Here is a 22,915-nt window from a genome sequence, read left to right as displayed (position 1 = left end):
TTTTGATCCTAACATATATTAAACGAAATAAATATCGTTTTATCAATCCGCCAAGACATAGATTCTAATTTAGTCTTCAGCTCCTGTCAAAAATAGAAACCAAGATATCCCAATATAATACCTCCACAGATCAATAAATGTATCTTGTTCTATCTGCTTTGTGGTCTATTCACCTTTTCAATAGACAACTTTCATGATAGGCCATATCACACAACTTGTGGTTATCATTTCCTATCTAAAATCAAGTGGCACCTTCCTCTGTAATGTCCAAAATTTTCAGTCACTCACTCACTTAAAAAGAGCAGCACCGTGTACTAAGCTTCCGCTATGCGCGAGGTCCGGGGAAGAGCCGGACCACAAGAGTCTATTGTACGTAGTATTTCTGCAAGAAGTTGTTTCCACAGCTCGAACCCGTGACCTCCTGGTCACATTGCAACAACTTTACCAGTTACGCCAAGGCTCCCCTTCAGTTACTCACTCGACTCCCTATATATATACTATTCCAAGAAGTTTTAATAAGCTTCCACTATGCGCGAGATCCGGGAAAGGGCCGGACCACAAGGGTCTATTGTACACAGCCTTACACTGCATTTCTGCAAGAGGCTATTTCCAGGGTTCGAAGCCGTGACCTACTGGTCACATGACAATAATTCTACCAGTTACGCCAAGGCTCCCCTACAGTAACTCACTCACTTGACTCCCTATATATACACTTTTCCAAGAAGTTTTGATAACAGATTTCACATACAACTCATTCCTTGCCAGTGAAAATGTTCAAACTTCTCTTTCTTTTTGCTGTCCTGATATCAAGCAGCAATGCTGCTGTACAAGATTTTTGTGTAGCAGACTTAAAAGGACCAGAATCCCCTGCAGGCTATTCTTGCAAAAATGCTACAAAAGTCACAGTAAACGATTTCGTTTTCTCTGGCCTAAGTGCAGCAGGAAACACCTCAAATATAATCAAAGCATCAGTAACGCCAGCATTTGCAGCTCAATTCCCTGGCCTAAACGGGCTCGGTCTCTCTGCCGCACGTCTCGACTTAGCCCCTGGTGGTGTAGTGCCATTTCACACTCGCCCTGGTGCTTCTGAAGTCTTGCTCGTCGTTCAGGGATCGATTACTGCGGCTTTTGTTTCCTCAGCAAATACTGTTTACTTAAAGACGCTAAAGAAAGGTGAACTAATGGTATTTCCACAAGGTTTGTTGCATTTTCAAGTGAATGCAGCTGGTTATACTTCTGTAGCTTATGTGTTCTTTAGCAGTTCCAGTCCTGGCCTTCAAATCACTGATTTCGCGTTGTTTGCCAACGATTTGTCTACTAAGTTGGTTGAGGCTACGACATTTGTTGATGAAGCTCAAATCAAGAAGCTTAAGGGTGTTCTTGGAGGCACTGGCTAATACTTAATTTTGCCTGTTAAATTGATCTAGCTAACAATGTGCTAGCATGTAATGTGTTAGTTATTTCTTTTTATTCAAAGTTGTCATTTTTGCTTCTTTGTTTTGGCAAGCCTTGGCAACTAATAATTGTCTTTCGATGATTCTTTCTCTCAATGCCATGTTATTGTGAGCTTAATTAGTCCTTTCTTTTTTCAGCTATGGATTTTAACTTCAGTAATGGCTGTCTAATTAAGTCATAGGAGTACTATGTATGTACATCAGTAGTAGAAGGTGTTGTTCTTTTCTAGTTTCCTTAAGAAAGGATTCTATGCATATTTCATGAAATAATTAAGTTATATGCACCTCACAACATAAAAAGTATTTATACAATCAAGTAGGGCTGGCAATTTAAGTGCAAACGTATTCAACCCGTCCAACCGCCCAAGGTTGGGTCGCTCATGGAACCGCCCATTGTTGAACTTAGCCCATTTGAGCACAGCTAAAGTTGGACTGATTTTAGCTCAAATTTATCCATGAACAACTTTGCTAAAATGTCTTTAAAATAATTCTTTTTTTGTTTGATATGTTTTATATGACTATAACAAAGATAAAAAGTCTTATTTTGTTATTAAACAATTTATAAGAAAAAACACACATTAATTAACGCTTGGTAAGAGTTGGGCTATGACTCAAATTTTAGTCCATCTTGGCTCAGCCCATCTCAACCCATGTAACTTTTGGAGCGTCATTGACCCGACCATTTATTGACTCAGCCCATTTTAACCCATCCAAGTCAAGCCAAACCCTCCTATTTGACATCTCTGCAATATTCAAGTCCTGTATAAAAGTAATTACAAGTAATTCTTTATAAATATAACTATAGGTTATAGTGTAAAAAATTCTCACACAAGTGTAAACAATCACATGATTATTTATGCGTTTGGTTGAATTGACATCTCGTTTGCTATACTGGACGAAAGCAAGAGAAAATTAAACAGGAAATTTCCTTCCTTTTGTTCAGTTTATGGTGGAGAGAAACTAGAAGTGATGTAGCAGAAGCTAACTATTGAGGAGAAGAGTGACATATGACAGTCACACGAGTTAGTATAGTTAGCTGAAGTTTAATTATAACTAATTACATGATTGGTGGTTAGAGTAAATAGTGGTGAACGATTAGTACAACTGTCATATACAATGTATATAAGTAGGACTTGTGTGTTTTGTATTCAGTTTTCATAGTGGAATATACAATCATTTTCAGCTCACATGCTCTCCAACGAGTTCTTCATTCTAGAACCTTCTTGTTCATCTTCTTCTTAGCTCCAGTTGATCTGATCTTTAAGCTTCATCATGGTATCAGAGCCCAAGGGCTAAATACACGATCGTTGTGGTGGATATCTTCTGGTTTCTGCAGAATCATTTTGTTGCTGATTGTTCGAGTTTTCCCTCAATCAGTTAACCTAGTTTCTGTTTTGTTATCTGCGATTTGCGAATCTATAATTCCTTGAATCTGAAAGTAAAATCAGCTGAATCTGTTGACAATGACGAATGGAGAAGAAACCTCAACTGGAACAAGCACAGCAATGAACACAGATCATCATCATCCATTGTATTTACAGCCATGTGATACTCCAAGTAGTTTCTTGATCTCTATTCAACTAACTGGATCTGAAAACTATGCATTGTGGAGTAGATCTATGAAAATAGGTCTAATTGGTAAGAGTAAGCTAGGATTTGTTAATGGACGATGTATTAAGGATAAGTTTGATCGATCCTTGCATGAGCTTTGGGAGAAGTGTAATGCAATAGTTCTATCATGGATTATGAATGCTGTGAGCACAGAATTACTTATTGGAATTATCTACAAATCTAGTGCACACAAAGTCTGGACTGATCTGAAGGATAAGTATGATAAGGTAGATGGATCTCGCATCTTCTTCCTGCACAAGGAAATTACAACTTTATCGAAGGGAATTTCATCAGTTTCTGCATATTTCTCCAAATTGACAGACCTCTGGGAGGAATATGATGCCTTGATGCCCTGCCCTGGGTATAACTGCCCAGAATCTAAGAGTTATTTTGAACATTTTGAGTATCAAAGGCTGCTGCAGTTCCTTATGGGGCTAAATGAAACATATAGCCAACCTAGGAGTCAGATATTGATGATGAGCCCTGTTGCTACAGTTAACAAAGCATACTCCATGATAGTTTCTGAAGAAAGCCAAAGAGCTTTGGGAAAGTTCTTTCAGTCTATAGACATTGGAGATGGAACAACACTACTCACCAACAAAGGCATGAATTCAGGGAACAATTATAAGCCTAGAAGAGGAAATCTATTATGTGATTACTGCAACTATAAAGGACACACAAGAGACACTTGCTTTAAGCTGCATGGTTATTTAGCTGAAATTCAAAATGAGGAAGAAGACAACAGGTTTTCTTCAAAGACCTATAGCCAATGCAACCATGCATGAGGAAAAACAATCAATGACAAAGCAGATGACTAATACAACTACACAGGAGGCACAACAAGTGATCAACACATCTGCTACAAATATAGCACAAGGAGGAAGGCCAATCATGTTTACTCAAGAGCAATATGACCAAATATTGAAGTTGATCAGTACAGGTGAAAATGCAAGCTTTGCAGGTACATCTAAGATCTTTGTTACAAATGAAAAGGTTAAAGATGAGAATTGGATAGTAGACTCCGGTGCAACCAACCACATGGTTCACACCAGAGAGCTACTTGACAAGATAAATACAGATATCCTAGGCAATGCACCAAAGGTATATTTACTTGATGGAACTTCACTTGATGTTGAATGTACTGGAGAGAGTAGAATTGATGAAAACAGTACTGTTAAGAATGTTTTGTATGTTCCAAATTTTAAATATAATCTCTTGTTTGTGTCCAAGCTCACAAGGGATTTAAGATGTTTTATATCCTTTTATCCCGACTTTTGGATAATGCAGGACCTTCACAGTGGGAAGGTGAATGGGATTAGTAAGGAACTAGAAGGTTTGTACAACTTGTAGCATCAGAAACTTGAAGCCAAGGCTGCAAATGTACATCTTCAGAAATCAACTATGCAGGAGGAGGACTTAAAGGTGTGGCATGGAAGACTTGGACATGCTCCAAATAGAGTAGTGAGACAAATTCCAAACATGAAGTTCAAAACTAGTAGTGATGAAATAAAGGAATGCACAATCTGTCCTTTGGCTAGACAAGGCAGATTGCCATTCCCTAAGAGTACAAGTAGATCAGATAAACCATTTCAATTGATTCATGTGGATGTCTGGGGTCCATATAGAGTACAAACTCATAGTGGACATAGATTTTTCCTTACTATAGTAGATGATTGCAACAGAATGACATAGATTTACTTACTAAGGCTCAAGAGTGATGTGGTTGTATGTTTGAGACAATTTTTAGCCTTAATAAAGACTCAATTTGCTGTGACTGTGAAAGTAATAAGAAGTGACAATGGATCTGAGTTTTTCAATTCTGAATGCCACAGTTTGTTTCAATCTTATGGAATGATTCACCAGAGTTCATGTGTTCATACTCTACAACAAAATAGGGTAGTGAAGAGGAAATAAAGACACATACTGGAAGTGGCCAGGGCCACTAGATTGCAAGGCTATTTGCCTCTCAAATTTTAGGGGGAATATGTGCAGGCAACCATTTATGTCATAAACAGGTTTCCTCTATCAGTGTTGTTAGGAAAATTATCTTTTGAGATGTTGCATGGAAGAGTGCCATCTTTAAAGCACCTGAGAACCATAAGGTGTCTATACTTTGCTAAGGTTGTGGGAGGAAAGGATAAGTTTGCAGCTAGATTAGTTGGAACTATGTTGATGGGATATTCATTATCCCAGAAGGGATACACACTGTATAATAGTTTAACTAACTCTTTCTTTGTAAGCAGGGATGTCAAGTTTATGGAGCATGTCTTTCCATTTCAACTACTTAAGGAAGGAAAATTGCAGCTCTTCCCTAATGGTGTACTGCACTATCCAGTCACTACTGATGTTATTCCTGCGCAGATCAACACACAAAATGATGATGCATCCCTTTCAGCAATGCCACCTGTTGCAGACAACCACACTGCTAATACACAACCTTCATCACCACTTCCCTTATTCTCAGAAGACACTCCATCTCAGCAATCACCTCTTTCAGAACACGATACACATGTTCCTGTGGGTCCCTCATTAAGGAAGTCAGCTAGGATTACTAAGAAGCATGTGTGGCTACAAGATTATGTCTGCAATGGTTCCTTGACAAGGTTTGAAGGGCAGCAGCTTTGCAAATACCCAATGCATAACTATTTGACTCATGCAGGTTTTTCAGTCAAGCATCAATATTTGTCCAAAATTACCGGCATTAGAGAGCCTTTGACTTATGAGGGGGCTGCATCAGACCCCAAATGGCTTGATGCTATGCATCAGGAGTTGAATGCACTCAAGGGCAACAGGACCTGGACTATGTAGATTTTCCAGCAGGGAAGACTCTTATTGGGTGCAAATGGGTGTTCAAGATAAAGTATAAGGCCAATGGAGAGGTTGAAAGGTACAAGGCATGACTAGTAGCTAAGGGTTACAATCAAATAGAAGGCCTAGACTATCAGGAAACTTTCTCCCCTGTAGTCAAGATAGTGATAGTCAGGAGCCAACAACTGGAATTTGCATCAAATGGACGTTTATAATGCATTTCTCCAAGGAGACCTCACTGAAGAAGTATATATGTGTCCACCTCAGGGATTTCTCAGCCAGGGGGAGAAGGTGTGTAGGTTGCATAAATCCCTATATGGGTTAAAACATCCTTCAAGGCAATGAAACTTCAAATTAACTGAGGCATTACTAAATTTTGGTTTCGTACAGAGTCACTTTGACTATTCCTTGTTCACAAAGAAGCAAGGAACAAGATTAGTCATAATTTTGGTATATGTAGATGATCTCCTCATAACTGGAAATAATCAAGCATTGATTTCTGAGGCAAAGACCATGCTACAGGGTAATTTCAGGATCAAGGACCTAGGAGAGTTGAAGTTCTTCCTTGGGATCGAGTTAGCAAGGTCCAAGGAAGGAATATTGATGAACCAAAGAAAATTTACAATAGAGTTAATCACTAACCTTGGATTGGCAGGCTCAAAACCTGTGACTACACCAATGGAATGCAACCAAAGATTTACTACTATGGAATATGATCAACACTTGAACTTGAAAGAAGATGAAAAGCTGGTAGACTCAGGGCCATATCAGAGATTAGTGGGAAAGTTGTTGTATCTTACTATGACTAGGCCAGATATATGCTATGCAGTCCATGTATTAAGCCAGTTCATGTATTGTCCTAAGAAGTCTCACATGGAAGCTACTATAAGGGTTGTGAGATATATCAAAGGAGCACCAGGCTTGAGGTTGCTGATAAGTTCCAAACAGTCCTCTAAGTTGACAGCATTTTGTGATGCTGATTGGGCATCATGTCCTGTTTCTAGGAGATCAGTAACAGGATATGTGATGAAATTGGAAAATTCTTTAGTGTCATGGAAATCCAAGAAACAGGGCACAATCTCAAGAAGCTCTGCAGAGGCAGAGTACAGGAGCATGGCAGCATGAGTTGCAGAAATATCATGGTTGATAGGACTTTGCAAAGAGTTGGGTGCTGAAGTTGAGCTGCCAGTGGAGTTACAGTGTGATAGCAAAGCAGCAATTCAAATTGCTGCAAACCTCATATTTCACGAGCGTACAAAGCACATAGAGATAGACTCACACTTCGTCAGAGAGAGGATTTAACAAAGGATAATCAAAACCAAGTATGTGATGTCTAAAGACCAAGAAGCAGATTTGTTCACAAAGGCACTTGGAAGATCACAACATAAGTACTTGATGAGCAAGCTAGGAGTGCTCAACTTATTTGCACCACCTATCTTGAGGGGGAGTATTGAGGAGAAGAGTGACATATGACAGTCACGTGAGTTAGTGTAGTTAGCTGAAGGTTAGTTATAACTAATTATATGATTGGTGGTTAGAGTAGTTAGTGGTGAATGATTAGTACAACTGTCATATACAATGTATATAAGTAGGACTTGTGTGTTTTGTATTTAGTTTTCATAGTGGAATATACAATCATTTTCAGCTCACATGCTCTCCAACGAGTTCTTCATTCTAGAACCTTCTTGTTCAATCTTCTACTTAGCTCCAGTTGATCTGATCATTGAGCTTCATCACTAACAAATCATAGAGGGAATTCAAGAACTTGTCCTTAAATGTTGAGAATTAGATAAATTATAGGACAACGATAATGCATTTCAACAATAATTAAGCATAAACATTAAACTACAACGATTATTTATACAAATAAAAATTACTTCGTACTATAAGCTCTTTGTCCCGTGAAAATTACTCTTTACGACGAAGCTCAAGAAATGATTAAAATTCCGTGTGAAAATTAAACATATCAATACAAGATTGTAATGTCGTCGAATTTCTTTATAACAGTCTTATTTGTTCGGACTTTTTCTTGGTCTGCTATAGCAATTGTAGTTGTTACACATCTAGAACATCATTTGCCTTCTGTTATCTAAATAAATTTTACCTAAAAATTCATTTTTTTCCCCTCAATTTTTTAGATTCTGTTTGGAAAGCCACTTAGGAATTAGACTTGAGTGTAATTACACAATTTGGCATATTTGTTTGGCCAAGTAATTACTTGGTCCTCATGAAATTGGGTGTAATTGGAGGGGTGTATTACACTCTCCAATTCTCAAGGGGAGGTGAGAATTGGTGATAATTACACTGTGTAATTCCAAGGTTACTTTTTAATTTCTTTGATTTTGTTTTTATTTTAATTTATTTTCTTTATAACTTTTTATTTCTATTTTTGAAAATTTTTAAATTTTATTTTTACTTTTTTTTTTTTGAAATTTTAAAATATATTTTTCTTTGTACATTATTTATCTTTTATTTCTCCACATTTACTTCTTGTGATTCCATGTAATTGCTTATATTTTATTTTTAATTATTTTATTTTTTGAAACTACACCTCCTAATATTAGAAATAATGAGTCATTAACAAACTTGGTATATAGTGAGTGATGCAATTAAAGTGAAATTTCGTTATTGAATGTGGTGATAAACTTATTATGTTTCTTAACTTAAGTTGTAGTGGAACTTACTATTATTGTGTTAGAATTTAACATATGTTAAACTATTATTTTTTTAGATTTTAAAATTGTGTTATATTCATGGTTCCAATTTACTTGTTTTAGTAGTATTGACTCATATTGCATGATGTTCATTTTTTAGTTAGAATTAATAGATTAATTTTGTCAAATATTTGAATAATGTTATAGCATTATATTTATAAATATTAATTAATTATATCAAACATGAATTCCATGATGCGTTTTTGTAAGTATCTAAACTAAATATTATTAATTTGAAAAATATATCTAAGTTATTTTTACAATATTAGTTATAAATATATGATTACTAATTAATGCATATTCACGAAAAAAATATACATTTTAAATACCAAATATAATATCATTTATACTTATAAAAATTTATAGGCATATATTTATTATATTAACTTTTAAGTTGTGATAATTGCTTCATTAAAATTTAATCTAACTGTATAATTTTACTTGTGCAACCAAACAGTAAACTTGTAATTACACTATGACAAACAAACAGGTGGTTGTAATTACATAACTGTATAATTATCAGGATGTGTAATTACTACCCTAGTAATTATTATCCAAGTAATTACACCAATTCCAATTATCTAATGGCTTTCCAAACAGGCCCTTAATGTCCCAAGTTTAAAGTTCACAAGAGTTTTAATTTCTCTGAGTTCAAGTTTACGCGAGTTTTTGGCTCTTCAGATTCCTCTTTCAAACTTATAAATTTTCTTAAAATTATGTCTCGAACAGATATATACTATTAATAGATTATTTTTTGGTCATCTTATGATAATAAATATATTGATATTTGGGAAGAGGCTGTTATGAAGAGATAATTTTACAAAGAGTGTACCATTATCATTATAACTGTTGCGATAAGATAAAAGCCCATTGTAGATAGATAAAACATAACTAAAAAAAAGGCAGCCCGATGCACTAAGCTTCCGCTATGCGCAGGGTCCGGAGAATGATCGGGTCACAAGGGTCTATTGTACGCAGTCTTATTCTGTATTTCTGCAAGAGGATGTTTCTACAACTAGATAAAATATAGCTTAAAAAATTAATTTTAAAAAAACTTATTTGTTATTATGAACTGTTATTATAAAGAAATCTGGCAATATATTTATTTTTAAAGATAACTACGGAGAAAGATAAAGCATTATCAAAAGAATACTTTAAGAGTTTAAGTTATATACACCTCAATGTAATAAATTGTTATGTCATCAAATTATCTTTACGTGTTGTAGCAAGTAACTTATCTAATTTTTAATATTACAAATCCTACACTTTAATTATGAAAGTTTATAATATCTTGAGTGACCTATTATACTATAACTACACCCTAATAAATAAGTATGACCTTTGAACAGATGGTGAAGCTCCTAAGATACTGCCAAAGTTATCAATTTATCTGTGGTTGAGAGATCTATATGCCTATCATTTTAAACACGTGGCTGTTCCTTTCTCTCCTTTCTTTTTCTTTGTTATATTTTTCAGAAATCTCTGTGTTATTTTATAACAATGATTGATGGCCCTAAAATCGAATTGATGTAGAGACTAGGTAAGTAGTAATAATTTTGTTATCTCATTGTTTCGAGCTCCTTTGGAGAAGGGTAGATAATTATTCATGAATAAAAAGAAAGGAAAACAAGAAGAGGAACCCTTTATAAGACTGGAACTTAGAACTTGCATCACTGATACAGGAAGAAATTGCAATCATGAATTATATTTTTATAGGACCAAGAACAATTACAGGTTATAGATGGACGAGTTGTGTCAAACTCAAGTAGGTTAAAGCGGTCATGACTAAATTCGTCCGAAGTTTATTTGGGCAAAACAAATTAGGTTAAGTTGGATCAACTAACGGGACATAATATAACACGTCGAACATGACCCAAGCTGCCCTTTTTTATTTGCTCTTTGAAGAAAAAAAAAGTGAACCAAGGTATTTTTCTTAAATTATTAGCTCAAATTCTTTCATATTTACATAATTTTCAATCTTCAAATTTCATTTTAGATGTTTGGTTATGAGTTTTATTTTGACCCCTTGAGTTATAATACATCATTATATTTTTATAGGACCAAGAATAATCTTGAACTATATAATTCTATAGGACCAAAAACAATTAGAGGTGGTAAATAAACGAGTCGCGTCGAACTCAAGTACGTTAAAGGATCAAATTACCAAAACAAGTCATGACTAAATTCGCTCGAAGTTTACTTGAACAAAACAAATTGGGAAAAGATGAGTCATCTTAGGGGTATATAAACCGTCTTACATGATCCAATCTGCCCTTCTTTTTTATTTTCTCTTAAAAGAAAAAAAAACTGTGAAGTCGTGCATTTTTTTAAAAATTATTAGTTTAAGTTCTTCCATATTTACATAATTTTTTATTTTCAAATTTTATTTTGTATGTTTGGGTTGCATTTTTGACTCGTTGAATTACAGCTGACCAATATACTCCTCCCAAAGCAGATACAAAGAAACCCCAATTTAAAAAAAAAAAAATGATTCAGAAGCTGCTTTCTTGATTGATTTAATTGGAAGAAGACAATAAGCAAAGACAACTATTCTCTCCTTTGTCCCCACAAATTTTGATTCATCGTTTTTGCACGTATATTATTATTGTTATTATTATCCATGGATTATTTTACATGGTTATGGCTGATATAAGCATCTTTCTTGGACATCCTTTGCAAAGGACAAAATCTCATTGTACTAGTACATGAATACCTCTTAAGGAGATAAAATAAATAAATAAATAGAAATGCTTTTTTTCTTTTGAGATGAGATGAGATGATTTAAATAAATAGAGTTTAAAGCTTTAAGGTGAGATGATTTAAACTATTTAATATGGTATCAAATCACATAAAGATCTGGACATGAGTATTGTTGGGTTTTAAAAAAAAAGGTGTGAACGGAAAATAGAGGGAAATAAATTTTTTGAATTAGTTCCTTTTTACAAATGAACTTTGTCCCTCATTGGATGTGAAAAGGAAGATTATGTAACAAGTCTTCTAGTTCTTAAAGAGTTGAAAAGATAACAAGTCTCGTGTCGTCGGACTTGTTCGTTATTTGATAGGAAGAAGCAAATTATTGTGCTTATATATAGAAGTACTTCTTCTAACTCTTAAAGAGTTGAGAAGAGAGCAAGCATCGCGTCGACATCGCTCGGCTTCGACTTTGGTCTTCTCCGTTATTTATCTTTCTTTTTCTGATCGAAGTTTCAATTTAAAATTCGCAAAACTTGTGGGATCGAAATTATTTTTTCAATTCTCTATTTTTCTAACTTTCTATTTTCTCATTTCCTGTTTATGAACACAATTTACTAACACGTCTTACTATCATTCTTGATGTTGGCCCAAGTGAAGGTTTGTTTTGAAAATTGACAAAGGAAGCTCAGGCATGAACCAGGTCCATCCTTTGTGTGCATAGACACAGGCAGATTCAAGCATGTGGGATGCACGTGAAGGAGATAAGCTTAACTTGGTATACTTGATATCTCCTGATCGAAAAGGTTGCACAAGTGATAAGGAGAAGGACTCCTTTATCAAAGAAAACACTATCCAAGATAAGGGAGGAGTTAGAAGTTGAGATCAACTAGAACTCTTCCACCAAGGAAGAGTAGCATTTGTACTCTAGTTATTTCTTAATCTACTAACTCTATATATTGCAGGATGTTCTCATTTTACATGTATGCACAAAAGCAGAAGTTAAACATGAATTGAGAGCAAAATAGGAAGGCATTTTGCAAGTAGTTCGTGTGTGAGTCAAGTGTGCAAACCTGAAGCTACATAAACCAGATAGAAGAACCAGTTCCAAGTGTCTGTCGTTTATCCTAGTTCAATTGTAGTAGGTGTTTTCAAATTGTACCTTTCAGCTTTATCTAGAAGCAATAATAGGTACTTTGAGTATTCAAGTTAGAGTTAACTTGAAGTTATCGCAATGAGATTAGAGTTATTCCTAGGTTTACAAAAGTGTTTTGTAAATACAGTTTTTGGCTCAGTGATTTAGTGAAGAGTTTGGAAAAATCCTACTGAGAAGTAGGTCGTGATTTTTTCACCTTTTGAGTTAGGTGTTTTCCACGTAAAATACTTATGTTCTTTACTTTCCGCATTTACTATTTCAGAAATAGCAGGTTAAGGAATACTTAGAAGAACCATGTCCTTCCATAATTAGTTTAAGCGAAAAATTGGACACCACACAAATCACCTGCCCCCCCTCTTGTGTGGATTGAAGTTAAAACATCAATTGGTATCAGAGCGGGTTATCCTTGATGAGGCTAACACCTTAGGAGAAGATCATGAGTGCACCACCTGAAAATTGGGAAGGACAATCCACTGCTAGGCCACCACTCTTCAATGGCCAGTACTACTCCTGGTAAAAAAACAGAATGAGAGATTACATCATAGGAGAGGACTATTAGCTATGAGATATTGTCACTGATGGTCCCCTAGCTACAATGAATAAAAATGCTGAAGGAGTAAATGTGCCAAAAACAAGAGCTGACTGCAGTGCTGAGGACTTGAGAAAATGGGAGAAGAATGCTAAGGCCAAGAAATTGCTTGTGTGTGGACTCGGTCCAGACGAGTACAACAGAATTTAAAGCTGTACCACTGCTACGGAAATTTGAGACACTTTGCAAGTAGCTCATGAAGGAACACCTCAAGTGAAAAGGTCCAGAGGAACATTACTATATTCTCAATATGAGAATTTCACCATGAAGGAAGGGGAAACCATCCAAGAGATGTATATAAGGTTCACCATACTGACAAATGAACTTAAGTCTCTTGGAAGAATTATTTCTGAAGAAGACAAAGTTGAGAAGATTTTGACAAGGTTTCTGCCAGTCACTTGGGAGAGCAGAATCACTACCATTCAGGAATCAAAGAACATTGTCACTCTTAAGTTGGATGAGTTAATTGGAAATCTCACTGCTTATGAACTTAGAAGGCAAACCATGAAGATGGATATACCCAAGTGTCACGATCCAATATCCACTAATCGTGATCGCACCTAACTCAACCCGCTAGGTAAGCCAACTAATCACTATCCAACCTCAATAATGTTAATAAGTCAATTAAAAAAAATAAAAAATTATTTGGAAATATTACATTTTTCAAGGACTGGTAGTGCAAATCATGGGCTTCTAAGAATAGAGTTTACAAAGCTGATATGAAGAAAACACATCTTCTGTTTGAAAAATACATAAGCAAAATTTTATAGTCTAAGGCTACCGTGAACAAGAGACAGCTACAGCAGAAATGCGGGTACGCCTTCAAATCCAGCAACCAACGAACATAGCAACATCGGCATCCGGGATCTACACGCACTATGCAGGAAGTGCAGTATGAGTACAATCGATCCCATGTACTCAAAAAGTAACAAACCTAATCTCAGGTTGAAAACAGTGACGAGCTGGTACATAAGTCGGGTCCAACACAAATAACCAACAGTAGTTCATACGATGTACAGTAAATAAACAAAGAAATAGCTCAGAAATAAAGTGCTCAGCCTTTTCATAATTTTCCGAAAACAGCTCCACTTTGCAAGTAAACCGATGGAAGCCCAAATCCTCTATCGCAATCGTTAAAGATATGAGTAAGTTTTGAAAACTGTAACTTTTTCTTGAAAATCCTTTCCACAATAGGTAAACATGTTTCATTTCCTTTTTCAAATAACAAGTGTGAAATACCTCTCTATAACTACATATCAATGTATGCAAAAAGTCATGAATAACGCGATACCGTACAACATGAGAAAAAATGCGTCTCTATGCATGTATGCCATATATGCATGCCAATGCCATATACCTCAGAGATGAATTATGTACTCACACTCTCAGAGTACTCACCATCGCTACATCCTACTCAACCACTCGTTAGTGTATATGGCCCATACGGAGGGAAATCCATCTCGGAACATTTACAACACTGACTATAAGTCACCCAGTACTAAGGATAAAGGGTAATCCAACCCTATGGAGAAATCCATCTCCAGGTATCAAGTACTTCGGACAAATCCATGCCAAGGGAAATCCATCCCTCAATAATATATAAATGCTCAACCACCCAGTACCGTATATGGCCCATGCGGCCCAGGAAAATCCATTCCAGAACATACTCAACAATGACTAGTCATCACTCGGTACCGAGGAAAAAGGGAAATCCATCCCTATGGAGAAATCCATCTCCATATATCAATACTTCGGACAAATCCATATCCAGGGAAATCCATCCCTCAGTAATATCATCCATGCCCATTGTGAGTGTGCAGACTCCAGACGGGATCCTATGTCCCAAGCACTATAACGAGCCAATGAAGGCATAATCAATAATCTACTGCGGCATGCAGCCCGACGCATAATTGTCACTCATAATCAGACTCTCGGCCTCTCTCAGTCATCAATCTCTCCAGTCTCACCCACAGGCTCACAATGTCATAAAAACTGACCTAGAACAATGATATGATGTATCAATAAGTAACAACTGAGACTGAGATATGATATGAATGCATGAATGTGACTGAGTACAAAATATCAATGAATTCAATAAGATAACAGCAAAAAACGACCACTATGGTTCTCAGTATTATCAGCATAAAGCCTAAACATGATATCTAGCTTGATGTACAACTCATTTATCTTATCACATGGTGAAAACATAGATATCAATAAAATAGGGCCACTATTTAGTGCCCTGGAAACAATAGAGTCACAACTCATAGGGTACATGCTCACACGCCCGTCACCTAGCATGTGCATTACCTCAACATCAATCATGTAACACATAATACGGGGTTTCATACCCTCAGCACTAAGTTAGAAGAGTTACTTATCTGAAATAAGTCAATTCCAACACCGAGCAAGCCAAAATCCTACATCGCGATGCCTTTTCCTTCAAATCGACCTCCAGATGCTCCGAATCTAGACATGACAAATTGATACAATCAACACGAGCTAAAGGAATCAATCCGATAAGAAAATACTAAGCTTTAGGCCAAAAGTCAAAAGTTCAGCTCAAAAGACAAGCCCCGGGACCACGTCTCGAAATCCGATAAAAGTCACAAAATCTGACAACCCATTTGATATGAGACTAACCATACTAGTTTCACTCAAATCCGAATCCAAATCGACATTTAAATCTCAAAAATTCATTTTATGAAATTTCCACAAATTTCCCCAAATTTCCACCTCAATGTACTAATCAAATGATGAAATTAGTGATATAATCATGTATTTTAGTCAAATCCGAGTTAGAATCACTTACCCCGATGAATTTCTTAAAAAACCTTTAAAAAGTCAGCAAGATCCGAGCTTTCTAGGTCAAAATATGAAATAAATCCCTGAACCTCGTATTTATAGTGCACCCCTCAGATTCTCTTTTCGCTGACCGCCAAATTCCACCGCCCCCGCGTTCGCTGCCTCGCGGTCCGCGGAAATTCCCACCGCAATCGTGAAAGTCTCCAGCTCCTGCGGTCGCGACCAATTTTCCGCTGTCCGCGCCAGCCTCTACCACTGACCGCGGAATTTTGCCGCGTCCGCGAAATCCTTCCACTGTCTGCGTAAATTCTGCGCGGTCAACTCTCCCCAACTTCAGAAACCCAACACCAGTAACATCAATAGCTCTTTCAACAGCTAAACTCACCCGCTAACCATTCGAAACACACCCGAGACCCTCGGGACCTCAACCAACCATACCAACTCATCCCATAACATCATCCGAACTAAGTCGAACCCTCAAATCACCCAAAAAACATCGAAACACCAAATCATAAAAAAATCCAAATCCGAGATCGAATACTAAAAAGTCAAAACTTGGTCCAACCTTTCAAATTCAAAGATTCAAGCTGAGAATTGTTCTTCCAAATCTATTCCGGTTATCTTGAAAACCAAAATCGATGATTTACATAAGTCATAATATATCTTACGGGGCTAGTCATGCCCTCAAACAACCGAGCAAGTGCAAATGCCCAAAACGACTGATCGGGTCGTTACATCCTTTCTTACTTAAACATACATTCGTCCTCAAACGTGCCCAGAGTTATTCCAAAAGCCATCAAATAGCTGAATAACCTTATCATACACATACCCGGGGGTGATCCCACATCACCCTATCCTGTATAGGCCTAATAACACAATATGACTGACATTCCTTAACCTAACCTAGCCCATAAGCCTTAGAATCCAATTCCCATATCCGAAATTTTTTATAAGACTAGAATTTTGCATTTTCACACTATATAAGTCTGAACAAGCTGTGACAAGCCAGAGCCATAACCCAAGATGTGTTAGTTTGTGTGGGTCCACCAAATCGTAGAGTACCTTGCCCTTTACGAGGTTCTACTGAGAGCACTTAATAAAACAGTAAGTAAATGAGGCAGAGGATTTTTATGTGGAAAAATCCCACACAAGGAGATAAAAAAACCACGACCTACACCTGTAGGCTTTTAATTTCACTAACTTGTAATCTACCAATACAAGCCACTTTACAATAATTCCTATTGCAAAGGATTTACTCAACTTACTTGCGGTACATTTACCACAAGCCACTTTGTGACTATCCTAGTTACAAAGGCTTTTTCTAACTTGTGATGCTATCACCACAAGCCACTTTGTAATACTACGATTACAAAGACTTTTCCTTATGACTAAATCTAGTCACAACATAAACTCAACGAGTTTACGAATTTACAAGAGGATTCCTAATCAACATGCTTCTAGGTAAGCGGTTTAGGAGATACAGTAAGTACAATAACAAGGTTACAACTCAACTAGGACAACAACAATCTATCTTTTAGGAACTGGTCCATAGTAGCGTTCAACCTTGTTCTTCAACCTGTGAGGATTGATTTCTCTATTTTTGCAAGAGGCTTGAATAAGAAACAGAATCCTTCCAGTGATGTTTTTGTATATAGCTCATTGGGTACATCTTGATCACATCACTTGAAATGATGTGAGTACTTTGTTTGGTTAGAGAATGAGTGGGCTGACAATGTAGTGTAGTGTGGCAGAAATAGTGCCGTCAGTCACTTCATTTCCAGCTGTGTCCAATTGACTTTGTACTGCTATGAGGAAACCACAAGAGCATTAGGTCCTTATGTTGGTTCCTAGCTCCTGAAGATGTAGTAGTTAACCTTTAGTTGGAATCCGTTAAAGCTTGCAGCAATCCAAGTAGGCCAGGTTCCCTATCTAGTTCTTATCAGTAAGTTTGTTAGATCATCAAAACATAAGGCTAGAGTATTTAAGATCTATCAATTTCCCCCTTTTTGATTATGACAAACTTAGCATTTATAAGTAGGAATTGGGGCAGTAAAAACTAGTTCCCCCTAAGACTATGCCTTGAGTCCCCTCTGAGACTATACCTCTGCCTTTTGAAAAAGGAAGAGGCAACATTGGACTTGTTCACAGGAGCAGTAGTAGTACATCCCAACCATAAAAAAACACAAAAAAACATCTACCAAACATCAACGAAGAAACAAAAAACAGAAGAAACATATCCAGAAAACTGGTCACTGAAGGGGTTCTTAGGGGGCACTAGGAGGAAAAGGCTTGGTAGCTTCAGTAAGTGTCTGGAGAACAAGGTCTATTCGGGCGTTTCCTAACTTTTTCTCATTGAGCAGTTCAGCCTTTAGGTTCTCAACTTGCGCCCTCATATCAACATTTTCCTGTGTCAAATGAACCACTTCATCATTCGACATGGGAACCGCTCCGGCTTGCTGACCTTCCAGGATAGCATTCATGGCCTTCAACCGACGAATTTCCTCAGCTGTACTGTTCTGGGCATTGATGAACTGAGAAATAGTTGATGTACTTCCTACCACCATACTTCTCAACACACTCGCACTCTTCCAAGGTTGTCTGTGAGAACGTCTGCTTTCGGGTCCCCACTTTACCTGTTCCCAGTGGAACCTTAAAGAATTTGAACACCGGAGTAAGCAAGAATCCATAAGGAAGCCTATGATTACTGTCCTTGAAATTGGCAACCTTCTGCATGTGTTCAATCATTATGGCAAGCAGACTCACAGGGTTGAAACCGTCCAGTTGCTCCATTAGGAATAGGTCAGACTTGGAAGTCACAGACCTCCTTTCTGCTCGAGGCATCAAGACTTTGTTAACTAACTCAAATAGTAGCTGATAGACAGGGAGTAGCGCTTTCTTATGGATCTGGTCCCCTTTCTGATTAACATTGTCTTTCACCACTGCATTTCTGAAGTTATACTGACAAACATCTCGTACACTCGACACCCCAACTGTAGGAACTTTCAAAATCTCTCCAAGCAATTTCACATCAAAGACGATGTCTACCCCATTGACCAAAGCATAGACATGGTCAGTATCAACTGGAAAGAGACTAACGAAGAAACTTTGTACCTCCTCTTCATACACTCTAGGTACATCAATGTGAAATAGATGCACCCATTGTTGAAACTCGACCATTTCCAGAATTTGGCGCATTCCGGCCATCTCAGAGATTGTTGGGTCAAACATATGACCCAACAGAACTTTTTGATGCCTCAGGCGCTCAAAGCCAAGGCAGACCTCACTTCTCACTTTCTTCCCAGAACTAGGTTCTCAATAGTTTCATACTTGCGTTTCCTAAGCTTTTCTCCACTGACTTTGCCTTTTCCCTTGGACTTGACTAGTTTATCCTCATCATCTCACTACCTCCTTCATCTTGGACTTAGATGTTGACCCTTTGTCTATTGAAATAGGCTCTACCTTTTTCGAGGACCGCCTAACAAGGGAACCAGGTTCCTCAGGAGTTCCCTCTTCCACCTCGACTACAGGGATAACCTCATCACTTACAGGTCCACCATCCTTCACCAACTTTCTTCTTTTCTTCTTACTACTTGCTCTTTTGGAGAGCAGAGTTGTAGGCCACTTTGACTTGAAGCCTGGTAGTAGGTCGTTTGATTTTAGACTCAGGGGTGGAGACAACCCTTCGCTTACTTATGAATGCATCAAGGGCCACGTTGTCCAGGTCTTCTTCATCATTAGATCGCATTTCAGGTGCTTGAATTTCCAGGGGCACAACATCGAATGCAGGAACAATACTGTCCTCGGGATGAGAGTCCTGACCTGGGTCCTCCGGAGAGGGATCAGGTTCCTTATGTGATGCCCCAGTAGTATCTGCTACTGCATCCTCTTCAACAACCATAATGGCCCCTTCTCCCGCCACACTGTGTGATTCATTTTTTGGGAAGTAATTACATGTAATATCATATCAGCGGATACTACAAACACTGCTATGACATCCTTCTCTTCTTCAACCGATGCTTCCACAACCATGGAATCGGCGGAAATGATGGCATAACCCTCTGTGAACTTAGTATTCTGACCATGTTCTCCACTTAGGGTTTGACTGGTGGGAACAACAGACGATGGGGAAAATGGAACAGTAGTTTCAAGGGTTTTTGAGTTCGGAAGTGATTGGGAAATTGGGGAAGGTGTGACTACAAGAGTAGGAGTGATAGAGGGTGACGAAGGCTCAGTGAAAATGAGAGGTTCCATAGATGGGTTAGAGGTAGTCATAGCTGAGGTAGAGAGATAAGATGTTTTCTCAGCCATTGGAAGAAGAGGTATGATGATCCTTCCCTTTTTGGTGAATCTAGAGTAGGGCTTATGGTTAAGAAGGGCAGAAGAGAGGGTTTTTAAAAGGAGAAGATAACTATGAAGGGAGAGGAATAGGCACCAGTTCTGAAATGGCGGTTGGGCATGGAGAATTGCGATGTTTTAGAGGGAGATGGAACGTTTTGAATTGAAAGAACGTGACAGCAGGATCTAAAAAGTTGATGACATGGCAGTTGTATTTTGTATCCTTTTTAAGACGTGTATTAAAAGGATGCATAGAGCTACTAACCTTTAGTACAAGAACCTGGTTCTTGAAAAAATATTTTCTTCTTCTTCCTTTTTTTTTGAAAAGAATCAATCCTCTTTAATCAGTCATGCACTTCATCTATTGCTTCTATGCTCATCATGCGTGTTTACCTGCAACAGTATTAAATTGAGTTAGACAGGGCCAGAAAACACTTTGAGCCAGTTATTTCTTAAGGAAACGAGCCCGCCAAAGAGGAATCAGGTTCTTAATTTGGCCTCAACAATCCCAGCTTTACTCTATTTCTTTCAAACTGTTCCCTACTTAGTTGTTTGGTGAAAATGTCTGCAATTTGATCTTCTGTGCTGCAGAACTTCATACATATCAACCTTTTCTCCACATTATCTCTCAGAAAATAATGCCTCACATCAATATGTTTTGTCCTTTTATGTTGAACTGGATTTTTTGCCATGTTGAGTGCACTAGTGTTGTCACATAGAAGGGGCACACTCTCAGCGAGTACCCCAAAATCCTCCAATTGCTGCTTGATCCATAGAAGCTGAGCACAATAGGATGTTGTAGAACTTCATACATATCAACCTTTTCTCCACATTATCTCTCAGAAAATAATGCCCCACATCAATATGTTTTGTCCTTTTATGTTGAACTGGATTTTTGGCCATGTTGAGTGCACTAGTGTTGTCACATAGAAGGGGCACACTCTCAGCGAGTACCCCAAAATCCTCCAGTTGCTGCTTGATCCATAGAAGCTGAGCACAACAGGATGCTGCAGCTACATATTCAGCTTCAGCTGTTGACAAGGCCACTGAATTCTGCTTCCTTGTTCCCCAAAAGATAAGACATGAACCTAAGAAGTGAGCCATTCCAGAAGTGCTTTTTCTGTCCACAAGATAACCTGCATAGTCTGCATCAGCATACCCAATTAGATTAAAATTGTCACCTGATGGGTAGTACAACACCAGGTCCTGTGTTCCCTTGAGATATCTTAGTATCCTTTTGGTAGCCTTCAAGTGAGATTCCTTAAGATTCAATTGAAACCTTACACACAGCCCCACGCTGAAAACAATATCAGGTCGACTGCCAGTGAGATAGAGGAGCGACCCAATAGTGCCTCTATACCTTGTTTGATTCACAGGAGATTCGGTTTTATCCATGTCCAATCGAGTAACAGTTGCAATAGGAGTGTCTATCACCTTTGATGCTTCCATGTCAAACCTCTTCAAGAGTTCTATGATGTATTTTTGTTGACAGATGGAAGTACCCTCTGGGGACTGTTTTACTTGAAGACCCAGAAAGAAGGTTAATTCCCTCATCATGCTCATTTGAAATTCGCTTCCCATAAGTTTTGCAAATTCTTCACACAGAGAGTCAGCTGTTGCTCTAAAAATAATATCATCAACATATACCTGAACAATGAGTAGGTTCCTTCCCCGTTTCTTTAAGAAAAGAGTATTGTCAATTTTCCCTCTCTTAAAACCATTTTCACAATCTTTCATACCAATCTTGAGGAGCCTGATTTAGCCCGTACAGAGCTTTGTCCAGTTTGAACACATAGTGAGGGTGCTCATGACATTCAAACCATTGGGGTTGCTTCACATAGACTTCTTCCTTAAGGAGTCCATTCAAAAATGCACTTTTGACATCCATTTGGAACAAGGTGAATTCCATATGAGATGCAAAAACGATTAGAATTCTGATAGCTTCCATGCGAGCCACTAGAGCAAACGTTTCATCATAGTCAATCCCTTCCTCTTGATTGTAGCCTTGGACCACTAGCCTGGCCTTGTTCCTTATGGTAATTCCATGTTCATCGAGCTTGTTTCTGAATACCCACCTGGTTCCTATAATGGTTGTATCTGGGGGTCTGGGTACCAGGTGCCACACACTGTTTCTCTTAAACTGATGCAGCTCGTCTTGCATGGTTGTAATCCAATCTGTATCTTTCAATGCTTCCTTGATGTTTTTGGGTTCTATTTGGGAGGGAGGCTGTGAAGGCAAGTGAATTTCTAGCTCTTGACCTGGTTTGAACTTCAGAATCTAGAGGAGTAATCATGTTGTATATAGGGTGAGAGCTTTGATGTCTCCAGTTGGACGCCTGAGGTTCATTCTGAGAGGAGAAAGGTATGTTTGGCTGATTTTCCTCTATCCTTATCTCAGGAGCTAGTGGGGTTCTGTGAACTGCATAAACCACTCTTTCTTCAGCTTCAATGGTTGTAATTGAAGTGTTTAGTTCTGTTGATGATGAGGCAGCATTGTCTTTATTTGGCTCCTTCACTTGACTCATCATATCTGCTTTTCCGTTTGTCATGTTAATGACTTTACCATGAACAAGTAAGGGTTCTCCATCTTGATCTTCGTCAGCACTCTTCTCAAATAATGGATGAGATTTATCAAAAATAACATGGACACTTTCCTCAACACATTGAGTCCGCTTGTTATATATCTTGTAGGCCTTTCTTTGAGAAGACTAACCAAGAAATATTCCTTCGTCACTTTTGGCATCGAACTTAC

General features: G+C 37.8%; 4 protein-coding genes across 4 annotated transcripts; 3 read left to right on the top strand and 1 right to left on the bottom strand.

The window, feature by feature from the left end:
- Window positions 1–716: 716 nt before the first annotated feature.
- On the top strand, window positions 717–1,535 carry LOC107770478 (auxin-binding protein ABP19a-like). Its single transcript, XM_016589792.2, has one exon. The coding sequence runs from the start codon at window positions 771–773 to the stop codon at window positions 1,395–1,397; it is 627 nt and encodes a 208-aa protein (XP_016445278.1). The 5' UTR covers window positions 717–770; the 3' UTR covers window positions 1,398–1,535.
- Window positions 1,536–2,917: 1,382 nt separating this feature from the next.
- Window positions 2,918–3,850, top strand: LOC142174558 (uncharacterized). Its single transcript, XM_075240380.1, has one exon. The coding sequence runs from the start codon at window positions 2,918–2,920 to the stop codon at window positions 3,848–3,850; it is 933 nt and encodes a 310-aa protein (XP_075096481.1).
- Window positions 3,851–3,863: 13 nt separating this feature from the next.
- LOC107770479 (uncharacterized) lies at window positions 3,864–5,873 on the top strand. The gene is made up of 4 exons (XM_075240379.1): window positions 3,864–4,247; window positions 4,353–4,370; window positions 4,416–4,691; window positions 5,058–5,873. The coding sequence occupies exons 1-4, from the start codon at window positions 3,864–3,866 to the stop codon at window positions 5,871–5,873; spliced, it is 1,494 nt and encodes a 497-aa protein (XP_075096480.1).
- A 15,022-nt stretch (window positions 5,874–20,895) lies between these two features.
- Window positions 20,896–21,558, bottom strand: LOC142174557 (secreted RxLR effector protein 161-like). The gene has a single exon (XM_075240378.1). The coding sequence runs from the start codon at window positions 21,556–21,558 to the stop codon at window positions 20,896–20,898; it is 663 nt and encodes a 220-aa protein (XP_075096479.1).
- Window positions 21,559–22,915: the final 1,357 nt, after the last annotated feature.

The sequence above is a fragment of the Nicotiana tabacum genome, chromosome 20 (assembly GCF_000715075.1).
Source record: "Nicotiana tabacum cultivar K326 chromosome 20, ASM71507v2, whole genome shotgun sequence".
Classification (NCBI taxonomy): domain Eukaryota; kingdom Viridiplantae; phylum Streptophyta; class Magnoliopsida; order Solanales; family Solanaceae; genus Nicotiana; species Nicotiana tabacum.
Note: the sequence above shows the minus strand (reverse complement) of the source record. Positions and strands in the feature narration are given on the sequence as shown.